Genomic DNA, 14847 nt, shown 5'->3' on the forward strand with positions numbered 1-14847 from the left:
AACAATTAATGGGATGATTTTCGAAAGGCTTGGAGAGAATTATATGAACTGATCCTGCGTGAAATAAGCAGAACCAGGAGATCATTGTGCATAGTAACAAGATTGTACAATGATCAATTCGGATGGGTGTGGCTCTTTTCAACAAAGAGCTGATTCAGGCCAGTTCCAATGATGAATGAATGCTAGGTGCCCCAGAGAGAGGACTATGGGGACTGAGTGTGGATCCCAATATAGCATTTTCACCTTTTTTTGTTGTTATTTGCTTGCATTTTTTCTTTCTCATTTTTCTTCCTTTTTTATCTGATTTTTCTTGTACAGCATAATTGTGGAAATATATAAAGAAATATTGCACATGTTTAACATATTGGATTACTTGTCATCTAGAGGAGGGGTGGGGAAGAGAAGGAAAAAAATTTAGAACATAAGATTTTGCAAAAGTGAATACTGAAAATTATCTCCGCATATGTTTTGAAAATAAAAAAGCTTAAGTTTTTTTTTTTTTTTTTTTTTTTTAATGAAACTTAAGAATCTCTGGAAGAGAGAGCTCAAAGATTTATTAAATAATCCAAGGCTGGAAATGAAAATCTCTGGTCAGCCCTAGCCAATTTATTAACCTAAAAACAGAGACCAGGATAGCTTCAGTCATCACCACCACCATCATCATCATCATCATTATCATCATTATCAATAAATAAATTAAAAATGAATAGTGACTCAGAATACAGTTGGTAATTAAATTGTTCCTAAACACAATTTTTAAAATTAACCTGGGAACATTCCCAGCTGGTCATGTGATAAATGATGCACACTTAAGAGAAGTTGCAATAAGGTCTCTTCACATGAGGTAGAATTTATTTCAATGATTTGTAGGATAACATAAAAAAGGCATGTGCAAAAAAGATAGGATGGTTTGCACTCTGCATCACAGCAAAAAAAGTATTTTGTGTTAGACAACAGATTCATTGACTATCAAAATTCTTTGCCCAAAGGGATTTGATATAGGAAGAGGCAAAATTCTCAAATGCAGTCAATTAGTTAAATATGTCCTATTTACTCTCCTTATAGAAAAGTTTGCAATTATGTGTTGTGCAATTTTTTTCAGGCTGTAGAATGCTTTTATTGACTTGCTACTAGGATAACCAAAAACTAAACTTAATTAAATAATTACAGTTTTAAATTCTCTTGGCTAAACACTGCTATATCAATTAGGCAAAAACCTGATTCAACAGATGGACATCACCCTCCCCCATTCTGAAGGCAAAATAGAGTCTGGCTTCAGAGACTAGAAAGAACATTTCAAAGGCATGAACTACCTCTTGTCCCTTGGAGTTCAGCCTCCCCCCAGGGACCATTAGCAGCCCAGCTGGTTTTCAACTGCCCTAAAGATATAGTTTTAATTGGTTTGTATTTGCATTAGGTGAATTCTTGGAGCTCAATAAATGTTAAACTATCTACTAGAATCTGATGGAGGGAAATCTATGAAAAGAAAATGAGTCATTGTTTTCACCATTACCAACCATCATTCACCTAAATTTACCTCTCTTTTTTCATGTAACTTAGTAACCCACTCAGTGCCCATTGTGGGCACCTGGATGCATTGAACTTTTAAAATTTCTGACAGCTTTTTCATTACAATATCTGTTTTCAATAGATTGGTTAACAGTGCCATTTAGATTTGTGACAAACTAAGATTTTTGGATACTAAGAAGTCCAGTCTTTCATTTTCAGAACATTTAATTTGAATTGATTTATCCTACTTTGATCAAAACATATAAAGAAGAAATTAAATTCACAGTGCTTCTCATTCATATATCAGAACAACTACTAAGCCAAGGGATAGCTAAAATTGCATGCCTATTTTGCAAGTATTTTCTTTTCTTTTTATAAATGTTTTCATGCAAAAAACATTATTACTTTATCCTAAAAATTGATTGGTATTTTATAGTTATCTGCTTTTTTTAGAGTAGCAAAGAGAAAAATTAGATATTAATCTGTCTTTGTAATGATTTTCTCATCATTTCCTCTAGTCTTAGAGAATGGGGGTGTTGTTCCTATTCTTAAAAGCTAGATGTTTCATTGCATCATTTTTCTTTTTTGGGGAAGGGGTACTGGAGAGTGAATTAGAGTGAAAAATAATTAGTTTGGCCTCTCTGATAGTAGATACACCTTGATCTTGAGCAAGTCTTCATCTCTCTTTGCCTTACTTACATATAAAATCAGAAAGAGAATTAAAGTAGATAATCCCCAGTTTCCCTTTTGATTCAAGTTCAGATTCCATTTTTTAATGGATTCATATTTCTCACCTTATATTTCTTCATTAGCATCTTCTGTTTTTCTCTTCTTCCAAAACAAACAAGTCTCCCTTATGAAAAAAAAAAAAAATCCAGTTCTACTCTTCTACTTAAGCTCCTAAGTGGTACAATGCAGTGAGTCTAGGATTTTAGTTAGGAAGACCTGAATTTACTAGCTGTTTGACCTTAAGGAAGGCACCTAACCTCACTCAGCCTCAGTTTCTTTATATGTAAAACTGGGATAATAATAGAATCTACTGTGGAGGGTTATTTTTGATGATCAAAAGAAGCAACACATGTAAAGTCTTTTGAAAAGTGGAAATCCCTATGTAATGACTAGCTAATAATATTCTACCTCTTCCTTTCCCTCAATTTTACTTCCAAATTACTTCATGTTCCATTGCTCTTTCCTTGAATCAAACTTCTCTATTAAGGCACCCTACTGGACAGACTTTCTTTAATGCACTCAGGAATTTTCTTTTCTTTTTTTTTTTTGAAATTTCAGCTGCAAATTGATACCATCTCCCGGTTATTAAAATTTTCTATTCTATTGTTTTGACATACCACAAAATCTGTAGTTTCTTCCTACATGTCCAATAAATTATTTTGTTTCTTTTATCCACTTTTTTTCTGCCAATCCGTTAACTGTACGTGTCTTCCAGCCTCAGACTTTATAGTCCTTTTCACTCTCATCCTTATTGATCCCCATATTCTCCTGACCTTAATTATGATGGTGACTCAAAATCTCTTGTTCTGTGGTGTCATCCAAACTGTTTTGTATCTCAAGTTGACTTTCACTCATCATCCCAAATTATCTATTTTGGAGTCAATGTGGCATAATAGAAAGAATGCTGCAATATAAATTTGAAAATCCCAGCATTTTAATTTCTGCTTTTGATACTTTCTAATCATGGACAAATTTTACTTTTCTGAGTCTTAGTTTCCTTATCTGAGAAATATATTGAAAATATGTGACATGTAAAAGACATCAGTATTGAAGATCAAAGGGGATATTATATATGAAATTATTTTAATATAAAATACCACATAAATATATATTTAAAAGACTACTTATAGTGATATCACTGCAAGGAGTTATTAAAAGGCAGCATTACTTCTCCCCCCCCCAATAAAGATAGGAGACTATGTTTTTTCATTTTCTTATTCCCTAAAATATCGAGTACAATACTTTGCATATCCAAGGCACTCAATTGTTAGCTAAATGTTGATTTGTTAATTTTTTAGTTATTTGGGCTCAAAATTATGGTGTTATTATTGATGCAGAAAGATTGTAGATAAACCACTGGATTTGAAGTCAATATGAGGTAAACTTTGCTTTAGGTACTTACTAGTTACATGACCCTACAAAAATTTTCCGCTTTTCAGCCTTTTCCCTCAACAATAATATGAGTAGGTTGGACTGAATAATATGTATAATCCCTTCAAATTCAAATTCTATGATCCTATAATGCCTGTACTTTATTTTCTTTACCCAGTGAGTATTAAGTTTCCTTGATTCTTAATTTGAAATGTATCTGTTCCTTTCTCCTTGCTATCATTTTTGTTCACTCCTCATAATCTTACTGATTGATGCTAATCTGACATTGATATGTAGAATAGACTTAAATTTTCCAAAGACAGAGCAATTTTCCTGATCAAGCAGACACTTTTCATGGTTTCCTATTTTCCAATGGTACTGAAAACCAAACCCCTTTCCCATTTTTCTTGGAATAATCTGATTACCTATCAGACTTCAAGCAATCCAATATATATTAAACATCAGCATTCACTTCTGCAAAATCTTGTATTCTGATTTTTTTTCTATTTCCCTTTCCTTGTGTCCCTAGACAACAAGCAATCCACTATATGTTAAATATGTGGAGTTTTTCAAAACATATGTCCATCTGTTATATTCTGCTAGAAAAATCAGATCAAAAGGGGAAAAATTAGAAAGAAAAAACAAAAACAAGCAAAAAAAACCATTATCAAAAAAGATGAAAATACCATGCTTTGATCTTCATTCAGTCTCCATAGTTTTATGTACAGATGTGAATAGCTCTTTCCATCACAAAGGTCCAAAAGACCCAAGTCCATAACATTTGATCAGTATACAATCTTGTTGTTGCTGTGTATAATGTTCTCTTGGTTTTACTCACTTTGCTTAGTACTCATGCTATTATTTTTGAAAATACAACTATGAAATTCATTGCAGTTTATGCGAATAATAAATCTTCAATGTCACCTACTTAAGTTATTGATAGAAAAATGTAAAATGAATGAAATATCATTGAAACAAATTAAAATATTTTTCTACAAAATCCTAATTGATGTAAATCAATTGCCATATGAAAAGAACACAAGAGTCTAGAAATCATGTAAGGCAGTGAATTACTGATCATGTTGCTGAAATTAAATAAATCTTTCAAAATAAAAGCTCACTGACAAAATTTTACGAGAAATGCAAATAATTATGAATTCTTTTGTCTCATTCAACATGAAAGAATAAAAGGAAAGGTTAAAGAAGCTTTGTTAAAGAGCCAATAAAAAAAGCAATCTCCCAAACTGAAGGATGACACTAAATGAAACTAACAAATAGAAAATAGAAAATGGAAAAGATCTGTAAAGATTGTTTTCCATAATGAACTTTAAAAATAACTAAGGACACATTTATAATCTAAAATCATAGTTGATGTGCTGCTAGAAGTAATAGAAATGGGTATAAAGAAAACCAGAACTGGAAAAATCATCAGAGTATATGAAATTAAATGCTCATGTTTACACAATTTGAAGTGTATCAAAGGAATAGATACTTAAGACATTTAAAAGTGAGAGAGTAAAAAGCAACAAAAAGCTTTTATTGTTGTTCAAAAAAGCAACTGACACATAGGTCTAATTTCTCATGTATACAAAAAAGTTTTATTGGAGTAACATATATAGTAATCATGACCCTTCTTGGTGCTGATATGAAGAACAGGTGAACTTTACAAATGGTATTCCATACAACTTTACAATGACATAATTGACTGAAAAATGTGAAGAGTACAAAATCTCACTATGCTTTTATGTTTGCAGACTACCAAAAAACATGACACAATGAAACAAAAGTCTGCTTTTAAAAATTCTTTAAAAGGGGGTCTTTCATGTATATGCCAAAATCAAATAAACTTATCTAAAATATGGAACAGACATAATTTTTGCCTTTTGATTATTATCAAGTCAAGAATTAAAGAAAAGAGGAAAAGTATAGAGACTAAATGAAGCAGACTAAATGAAACTTATAGATGGTGGCATAGCCCCAGATATTCTTGTTCAGAAAATTACTCTTTGATTTCCTCATACCCTGGAGAGGTGTTTTCTCCTAAATGAGGTCCACAATCACTAAAAAGACTTTGACCTAACTAAGCACAGCATAACAGTGTGAAAAATAAAGTACTGCATAGGAAAGTAGTAATACCTAGGTTCAGTTTATACTTCAGAAATTTATTAGCCATGTGAATTTTAGAGAAACCATTACTAAAAATAAATGGTGATGATGATAAACATTTATATAGTTATTTACTAATACTTCATTTGATTACTTAAATAACCCCAGGAGTCAGGGTCTATTATTATCCCCATGTTAAAGATGATAATCAAGATAGATAGAAATCATATGATTATCTAGGGTTACAAAAGAAGTGTTTATCAGATGCTGGATTTCAACTTACATCTTCTTGACTCCAGAACTAGTGCTCTATCAACTTCTACATTTATTTGTATGAAATCTGTAAAATAAGGAGGTTGGCCTTGATGATTTTTAATATTTTCTCCCAACTCTCTGATCCTAAGTTCTGAAAATTGATAAATAATTCCTATTGTCCAGAGTAGACTATGAATTTGAATCGAAAACCCATTGAACCAGTGTATGAAAACAAATATCTTGCCCAGCTGTCACAAATTGGCAATAAGTGGGCCTAGAATTCCACAGACTAAATGGATTGGGTGAGATTGCCTTTCAGAATTAGTACAGTAATTTTCAATGAAACCTTTCTAAACTTCTTGAAATAAAGACTTACCTTTTTTATTTTTTTAGAACTCCAATAATATTCTGTTTACATTTTATTCTCTGTGAGTCATGGAATATTATAATCTACTAAGAACCAGAATTGAAGATTTCCCAAAGGGCAAGAGAGAGTTGAAGGGTGGGTGTGAACAGATTGCAAAACATTAAAAAAAAAAAAAAAAGGAATTACACAGCAGAAATAACAAAAATGCCATTAGATAAATAAATGTATGACCAGGGGGAAAAAAGATTGTTTGGTCACATAGCAAAAATATCCATGCAATGTTAAGAAACTGTGAAAAAAGACCTCTGGCTCACTATATGTAGTATAATTATGACAAATTATAAATGGATTCACAAGATGAGTTGACATGGAATGATTGCAATATTAATCATTAAAGGAAATAGAAACTTGGATGTGATAATGGAACCATTAGAATAATTTTTAAGTGTGGATTTCAAAGCACTGTACCAGCATGACAATATGACTTCATATATGTTGATAAAGGTAAAATTATCTCAAATTAATAAATGAAGTAACTAAAAAGAAAAAAAAACTTAGCTTTTTTCTATTAGAGTAATTGAAAATGGCCCTATATTTCCTCATATGATTCAATAGGTTAGCTTTTCTACACCTTGATATTAAACTTTGACTTTTTAAAAATTATCTGGATGCTATTTAGGTCATTAACACAGAGGCGACATATTTATTATATAATGCATATTATGTTAATATATTTGAATAATAGCTTAATTACTGGAGCAAATTAAACTAATAAAGTTGTACAAAAGAAATCATATAATCACTGAATTGTCCATATTTGAGATAGCGGGAAGCAAATCAAATTAAAAAAAGAAACGCTGCAAATTGGGGAAGTATCTTCACTTCCCTAAATTTCAATTTCCTTCTTTCCAAAGGAAAGTAGATTGGATTAGATATCTTCTAAGGACCATTCACATTCTATGTTCTATTATTTTATTACTCTAACTAGTTCAACTTCTTCATATTTCAGACAAGGGTATATCAGGGAAATTAGGACATGTGACTAAGTTTCAGCTACAGAATTTTTTAAAAGTAAATTCAGATATAAGATTCTGTATATGTGTTATGTGTCTTCCAACATTAGGTGGTACAGCAGATAAGAGCATGGAGCTTGGAATCAGGAAGGCTCCCCTAGGAAAATTATTTAATCCTGCTTGCCTGAGTTCTTCATCTGTAAAATAAGCTGGAGAAGAAAAGGGAAAACCCCTCCAGTATCTTTGCTAAGAAATACCAAAATTATGTCATCAAATGACTTAATGGCAAATTTCCAAATATTAAATCATATTTATAAATCATGGGATCCATTTTGGAGAACTAAATCAAAAAGGCCTTAGGCATTAGGAAGGAGGTAGACCAAAAAGCAATGATGATGATGATTCGAATGACTCACAATCATTAGCAACATCAGCAAAACATTATTTGCTATGTCATTGTATGTATTGATTTTGTAGATGAACTCCAAAGATCCAAGTTTTTACTAGAAATTTTTGGTGTACAGTCATAATAACCTACATATTGTTCCACAAGTAAGTCTGTCTTACCTTAAAATTTCATTATTTTGTCAGTTTCAATAGAAGCAACCATTTCTGTATCCAAACTCCAAAATATCATAGCTTCATCTGTTTTAGAGACTATTGACTTACACAGTTCTTTTTAGGAAATTCAAGTTGCCCATTAGTTGAAGAATGTCAGTGGAAATTGTGATAAAATGAACTTTCCTTCTAATCTCTTTTTACATTTTTTTTGTTTGTTTGTTTTGTTTTTTGTTTTTTGGAATAAAAAGGAATAGTAAAGGAAGAGAGAGGATAACTTTTTCACTCAGGAAATCTACTGCAAAATTGAAGGAAAATGAAAGGTCTGTATGTGAGAACATCTGGAGAAAGCAACGACCTTTTAAAATCATCCATTACCGACTCTTTATACTTCCCTTTGCCTTGGGCTTACCATGGGCTCCTTCTTCCCCTTTGCTCTCAGAGTTCCCTTGGCACCTTGGAAATCTATTTAGGCGGATTGCTAAACTAAAGCTACCCACAGAACTTCAAGAAAAGAGAAAATTTGAAGTAAAGGACCAAAAATGGTAAGACAGATTGTTCCCTTGTCAAGTTCCCTTGGGGTTCTGCTGCCTGTGATAGGAAAAAAAAAGAAAAAGAAAAAGAAAATTATCACTTAAGAAGACTGCTCTTTTCCAGAGCAGTGTTTGCCTTATAATGTACATTTTCTCCTCTTCCTAATCAGGACCACACAAAAAAACTAAAAATCAATCTGTATTCTGACCTCTATACATGCAAAAATGGAGTTTTGCATAACAGTGTATATACTAGAATGATTCTCCATCTTCTGGTCCTGTAGTTTACCAGTTTCAACTCTTCCCCGTTTCTTTATGATATTTAATTCTTTCAACTAAGGTGGGAATTAGGAGCAGGGTCGGGAATGGGAAGAAAAGTGTACCAGGGAATGATAGATTCGGGCACGTTTCGTTTAAGCTCTTTGCCAAGTGAAGAAATCCACTCCAGGTTTTTCCTTCCGCTCGGCCTCTGTATTCCGGCTATGCAATGTGTAGCACGTTTCTCTCTCTCTCCTCTCTCTCGCCTTCTTTCTCCCTCCCTCTCTCACACAGTGTCTCCAGGATTTCTCTCTTCCTATTTCAGGAGGGCTCTCACAGACTCGGGCAGCCTGTGCGAAGCTGAGCTTCCCCTGGATCCTGTATATACACAACACATACTCACACGCACTCACACCAACAAGAACTATACGCACCGCGCACAGACCCGCTCACTCCAGTCTCTCCATCCTCCCCTCACGCCAAGGCAACGCGCGGTTCCCACCTTCACTCTCCCACGGGCAAAACCGGCTCGTGGGGAGTCCGGATTTCTGCCTCTCGGGAACTCGGATCGCAGCCTCGAACCCCTTATGCCTTTTCCCCCCCTCTCTCTTTTTTTCTTTTGGTTTTGGGGGATAGAAGAAAAAGGCGACTGCTTTCCCAGACAGCCTTGGTTGGCTGGCTTGCCATCTTCCATCTGGCTTATAAAAGTTTGCTGAGAGCAGTGCAAGAGGTCTGGGTTGCTCATCCCCTCCACTGGCGGCGGGGGGTGGGGGTGGGCAAGGGGATAGGGAGGTGGGGGGAGGGCACTGCTAGCTCCGGAGGCATCCCGACGTTTGGGACAAGGTGAAGACTGTGCCGGACCTGGGATTTTATTTACTGAGCTGGATTTGCATGCTACACCATGCCTTCTCGGATCGGGGCTCTGCTTTTCTTTTTCACCGGGCTGCTGCTATTACTTTCAGTCGAGGCGGATGTTAAAGCTCGTAGCTGCAGTGAGGTCAGGCAAGCTTACAGTGCCAAAGGATTCAGCCTGGTCAATATACCCTACCAGGAAATAGCAGGTAAGTGCTGGCGGGGAAAGGGGGCAAAGGAAGCTTGGAAGGGGGCTGGGGCTAGCCGGCGCGATCCTGTCCCTGGTCCCTGTTCTCCCTTCCTTCTCCCCTGTTGCTGAGTTGAAAGTGTTCACTTTCTACTGAGCCTTTTTCCTCCCGCACTCCCGGAGCCCCATAAAGGCGGCGGGGCTGCTCCTGCTAGTTAGTTGGGTCTCCAAGCTACCTCATTGTGTGCACATGCTCCCGAGTCTCACCCCGCACCCCGCATCCCCTCCCCACCCCCTTCCACTCTCCTCTCCCCGCTCTTTCTTCATTGTTGGTCATCTTCGGGCGCGAGCCGGGGGACTAGTGCGCGGTGGCAAGACGAAGGATGTCAGTCACATTTCTCTGGGGGCGGAGGCCAAACCCGAGCGACTGCCGCGCCAGACAGGGCGCTGAACTAGCACCTTGGAGTCCGGGCTGCCTTCGCCTGGGCAAACTTATTAGAACTACTGCTGCTGCTGCTAGTGCTGCTTTGCAGGAACCACAGTCTCGGTGGCGCCTTTCCCTGCTCCTAGGTCTCCGCGATGCCTGGGATTGGGGCCGAGGGAAGATGCACAAGGTCTACCCTCAGCCCTCATACTCTTTCCCTACCTTCTATACACATGTATCACTGCTCTTTTTCCCTCAGAGAGGGGAGCAGAGAGATTCCTGGACCAGGGTGCAGGAGAGGTAGGGTTGAGAAAGAGCGTACTCGCTGTTCTCCTGGCAGAGAGTGGAATGTTGTCCACTAGGGACTCCCGGCGCCCAGCCCCCCGAGACTGCCGGATGTCTGCAGTTTGGGGTTTCATTTTTTGGAGGGGGGAGATTTCTTAATGGAGTATCTGTTTCAGATCTTGGGCGGGATTTTGCCTGAATGTTTCTTTATGTTTTCTCCGATTGCGGTTGGTCGTTCGTGGTTAGGAAACACCCCAGCCACCCTCAGACCTGGCTCCGCACTGTAACGTGGGCACTCTGTCTTTCCTTGCTTTCCAACATGTAGGAAAAGAGAGCGAACTTGCTGTTGTGGGCAGCTGCAGTTTTTGTTTTTGTTTTTGTTTTTTTTCAGTGGGGGAGAGATGCAGCTTTCCGCCTCCCTTCAGAACCAGTTTCCCTGCCTTGTAGATTTCTCCACTGGGAGCTTGTTTCTATCCCCTGTGCCTTTACAGAGCTATGTGTAACCCATAGGTTCGAACAACTTGATCTGCATGCGTGCGTGTATTTTCCGGCTCTTAGCTCCAACCAAATCCGTGCATCTCCGGGGCTCAGTGAATGAAACGTGTCGGGGAGAGATAATCCTTTGGCTGGGAACAGAGCTGAGAGGGAGAAAAAGAGGGAGAGGCCAGGAGATGCTTGGGGAGGTGCAGTGGAGGCGCGGGCTGCTCAAATTGGTCAACTCTAGTCCTCAGTGACCTCGAGAGGGAGAATGAGGGAAGCTTTGATACTTGGCCAACGGCCTCTCCTAGTTTTACACACCAAGAACTGGGCGACTACGGGAACTCAATTTCAAATTGCTCATTTGAAAAGAGGGAAAACTCTTCTGTTTTCATTCCTCTTAAGACTGATTGATACCTTGTTATGGTTTTCATAGATTTAGTTGCATGAACGTTTCAGCCTCTCACCTAAATGAGCAAATTTATGTCAATTTCAGCACTTCAAAAAGGTGCCAATACATCAAGGTTGAAGCCTTGGTTCATTATATAGAGTAAGCCTTTACTAATTCAAAACTAGAACTTGTGGTGATTCAGGAGGCTGCTTTCTAATTCCCAGTCACTCCTTCATTCTTCTGTAGAACCCCTTACTTGTTAATGAATGAATGGAAAGCTACTGTCCCCCTGAGTCCCAGCTCCTTAAGTTTCTTAGTTCTACTTTCCCTTTGTTTACTGTTATTTCATTCTTTTTAATTAATTGATAAGAATCAGTTTATTTTCCCCCTTTAAATCACAGGGAATTCAAACTTTTAAGACTTGAAACATTTGTATCTCTTCTAAGAACTTTTCCCATCTAGTTATGCTTTTCCTAACTATGCTTTTATACATATATTTCTGCATGTGAATTGAGAACATGATGTTTTCAAAGATGTTCTAGGATTTAAAAACTGCTTCTATGTCCTGAAGTGGATAATGAGAGACTGAGGGACTCAGGAATGCAGTTCATTCCCATCAGAATGCAAATCTACTTAACAGTAGTAGAGACGGATTAACAGAGTCAATAATTCCCATAGCCATCCTTAACCAAGTGGAATGTTGAAAACTTCCAGTGGTTAATATAAATAGGTCAGTAAATTGTTAACACCAAAGGTTTCTTTTTTAGGTTTTCCATCTCTTTACAGTTACTTGCTAATTGACCATGGGTTTCTAGAATATGTACTCTTTGTTAAACTCTCAAACTTTCTAGGACTCTAAGTGCATTGTTGATTTTTCCCCCCCTTAAAGCTGCTGTCCTTTGATGATAGTGGACATAATCACCATCAGGTCGTTGTAGGGTCAGAGGCACATTTGATAAGAAAATAAATGCATGGAAAATAACTGCATTTTAAGGTAATTTCTTTTACATGTTGTAGAATGCTTTTATAATAATTACTTAGGAAAGATGGCCTATTATTAAATGGACACAGGTTCTTTGTTGCCAGATTCAGTTTTATAAGCCCTTGGAGATTGTTCTTTAAAAAAAAAAACAACCCTTTTTCCTTTTTCTCATTTGAATATTAATGGTTTGTTTAGTGGAACAATGTATGCATTATAATACTAATATCAGGCACATTGAATGGAGTCCCTGTGATTTTAGATATTTGAGTATCTGCCTCTAAAAAAAATGTAGATAGTTTGCATAGTAATAAATACATTACCTATGGTTATTTTGACATTTATGAAAGTTTCACATAGAATTTACAATTGTAAAATAGTGTTGCCCTTTTCTCTCTGCAGCATGAGAATTTTCTTCAAACTGAGCAGATGAGGGATAGTGTTGGGTAGTGTAACAAGTTATACTTTCATAGAACCTTTGGCACAGAGAAGACCTACATGGATAAATGTATCCTATTCATCTTCATGCAGAATAACAGTTAAATCACCTATGAGGAATTAGAATCCATTCCTTTTTTAGGCTTTTAGGCTAGAATTGAGACTATATCTAAAATTAAACCATTCATAATTCACTCATTTTCTTGTCTAGTCTTTAGGGAAATTGTCATCTTGTTGAATCCAGATTCTTCAGCTTTTCATATACTTTTCTCAAAGTTTTCTTCCACCCTGCCTCCTTCAACACTTTAAATAACTATATTTTCTATCTTGGCTTTATTTTTCAACCCATTTATCATTTTGGAAGTTCTAATTTGATCCCTCTTTAATAATGGAACCCAAATTGACAATAAGAATCTGCAAAGTTCTGTTTACACTGTCACTGTCATATGTTATCTTGGGTTTCTTAGTCTATGATTTTAGGCTTCTCAATATCAAAAATTTTATTTGTTGATTTGTCTCCTCCCTTCCCCTCCTTCAACAGTACTCTCTTTCTGTCTCATAGTCACCTAATGCAGTTTGTGGGCAATTTTTTGGTGGTAATATGTATGCATATCTAATTTATCATTGTGTGTCCCGTACCATAATCCTCTAAGTAGTTAAGAACATAATAAATATTTGTTGAATTAATAATACATAATCAATTTTTCCTTACCTTGTTTTTGTCCACTTTATTATTCTTTATTATTTATATTATCTTGCACTTGGGCCTTTTTGGCCACTTCTTTATTTATTAAGATAACTATTAATTCTGAGTTTATCTTCTAAGGTATAACCATAGATTGACTCCAAATGCTTCAGTTATACATTTTCCTCATTCTTACATGATCTAAATGTGTGCAATCAAAAAGAGATCAAAAGCCTGAATAGATAAAGCCAAGTAGTGTGCATCTGTGGCTTTTCTTTAATCTATTGGTTCTTTCCATTTGTTAAAGGATTTTGGATTAGTCTGATATAATTTATTCTTTAGGAAGTGATATAAAAAGTTGAGAGGAGGAGGAAGAGCTCATTTCATAGAGCTGCAGAAAATGGATAAATTTTGAGTTACTTCTCTGCTTCAAATGTTATTTTTTTTAAGTTGTCCCTTCCCAACTAAGTTCTTACTTCCTATCCTACCTTTCCCCTTTCTTTTAAGATGCAACGATAAAAGCATTCATCTCTTATGGTTTTGAGTGTCATATGTTATTAACCTTCCCCTCTCAGAGTATTCTCATCAAATATATCTATATTTACATAGATTTATAGCTGGATCTTTCTATCTATAGGTTTATCTTTATATCTCTTTTTAGGTTGTTTGCAAATGGCATCTTATTTGATGCTTTGGCTTTGATGATATTTGTACAACAAATATATACTTCCTTAGTAATTTGTCCTATGTTATATTTTCCTGAATGAAACACTTATTTCACAACTTTTATTTAACAGAGACCCTTTAAAGCTAACTATGTCCTTGAAAGGTCTCATTTTAAGATAAACAGACATAGAAACAGTAATTTGTGAATAAACGTAAGTGTATATATACACATATATGTGTATTTGTATGTATATATATCCTTAATTATTCAATAAATAATGAAGTGTATAAAATTGAAGGAATTGTTTAGAGCATAAAAGTTTTAATAACATAGTTCACTTTTCAGTTAAGCTCACAGAATTTCTATTTACAAAGTTGACTTTTTCCCCCCTGTCACCTTAAAACACATCTTATCTCAGAAGAGTTCTAGCAGCTCAGCAAGGGTAATAGTAGCTGCAAATTTGATTTTCTTTGACAATTTGACTGAAATTTAAAACTAGTTTTGACCTGATTAGCTTTTGAAAAGTTTTCAGGCCTACATTTTGCCATTAGATAGCTTTATTCAATTCTCAATTCATAGAGTTCATACTAATTTGCATGTTCATTGTAATGGACATTATCCCATTGGAGGAGGTCTTAGTAGAAGTGTATAGATATTCAAAAGGTTTTAGAGATCTTGTATAAGATTCTGTTTTGAAAATTAATAAATAAAGCAATAATTCTTTACTTTTTATACATCATGTCTTTTTCATCTTTTTTTTTTT

General features: G+C 35.7%; 1 protein-coding gene across 1 annotated transcript in view; it reads left to right on the forward strand.

Moving 5' to 3' along the window:
• The first annotated feature begins 9479 nt into the window (after positions 1-9479).
• Positions 9480-14847, forward strand: part of GPC6 (glypican 6) — a 1241410-nt gene continuing 1236042 nt past the window's right edge. Inside the window, exon 1 of the mRNA XM_051984004.1 lies at positions 9480-9760. Coding sequence (XP_051839964.1) covers positions 9601-9760 — 160 coding nt within the window. The 5' untranslated portion in view covers positions 9480-9600. The remainder of the gene's footprint in view (positions 9761-14847) is intronic.

This window comes from Antechinus flavipes, chromosome 3, assembly GCF_016432865.1.
Source record: "Antechinus flavipes isolate AdamAnt ecotype Samford, QLD, Australia chromosome 3, AdamAnt_v2, whole genome shotgun sequence".
Classification (NCBI taxonomy): domain Eukaryota; kingdom Metazoa; phylum Chordata; class Mammalia; order Dasyuromorphia; family Dasyuridae; genus Antechinus; species Antechinus flavipes.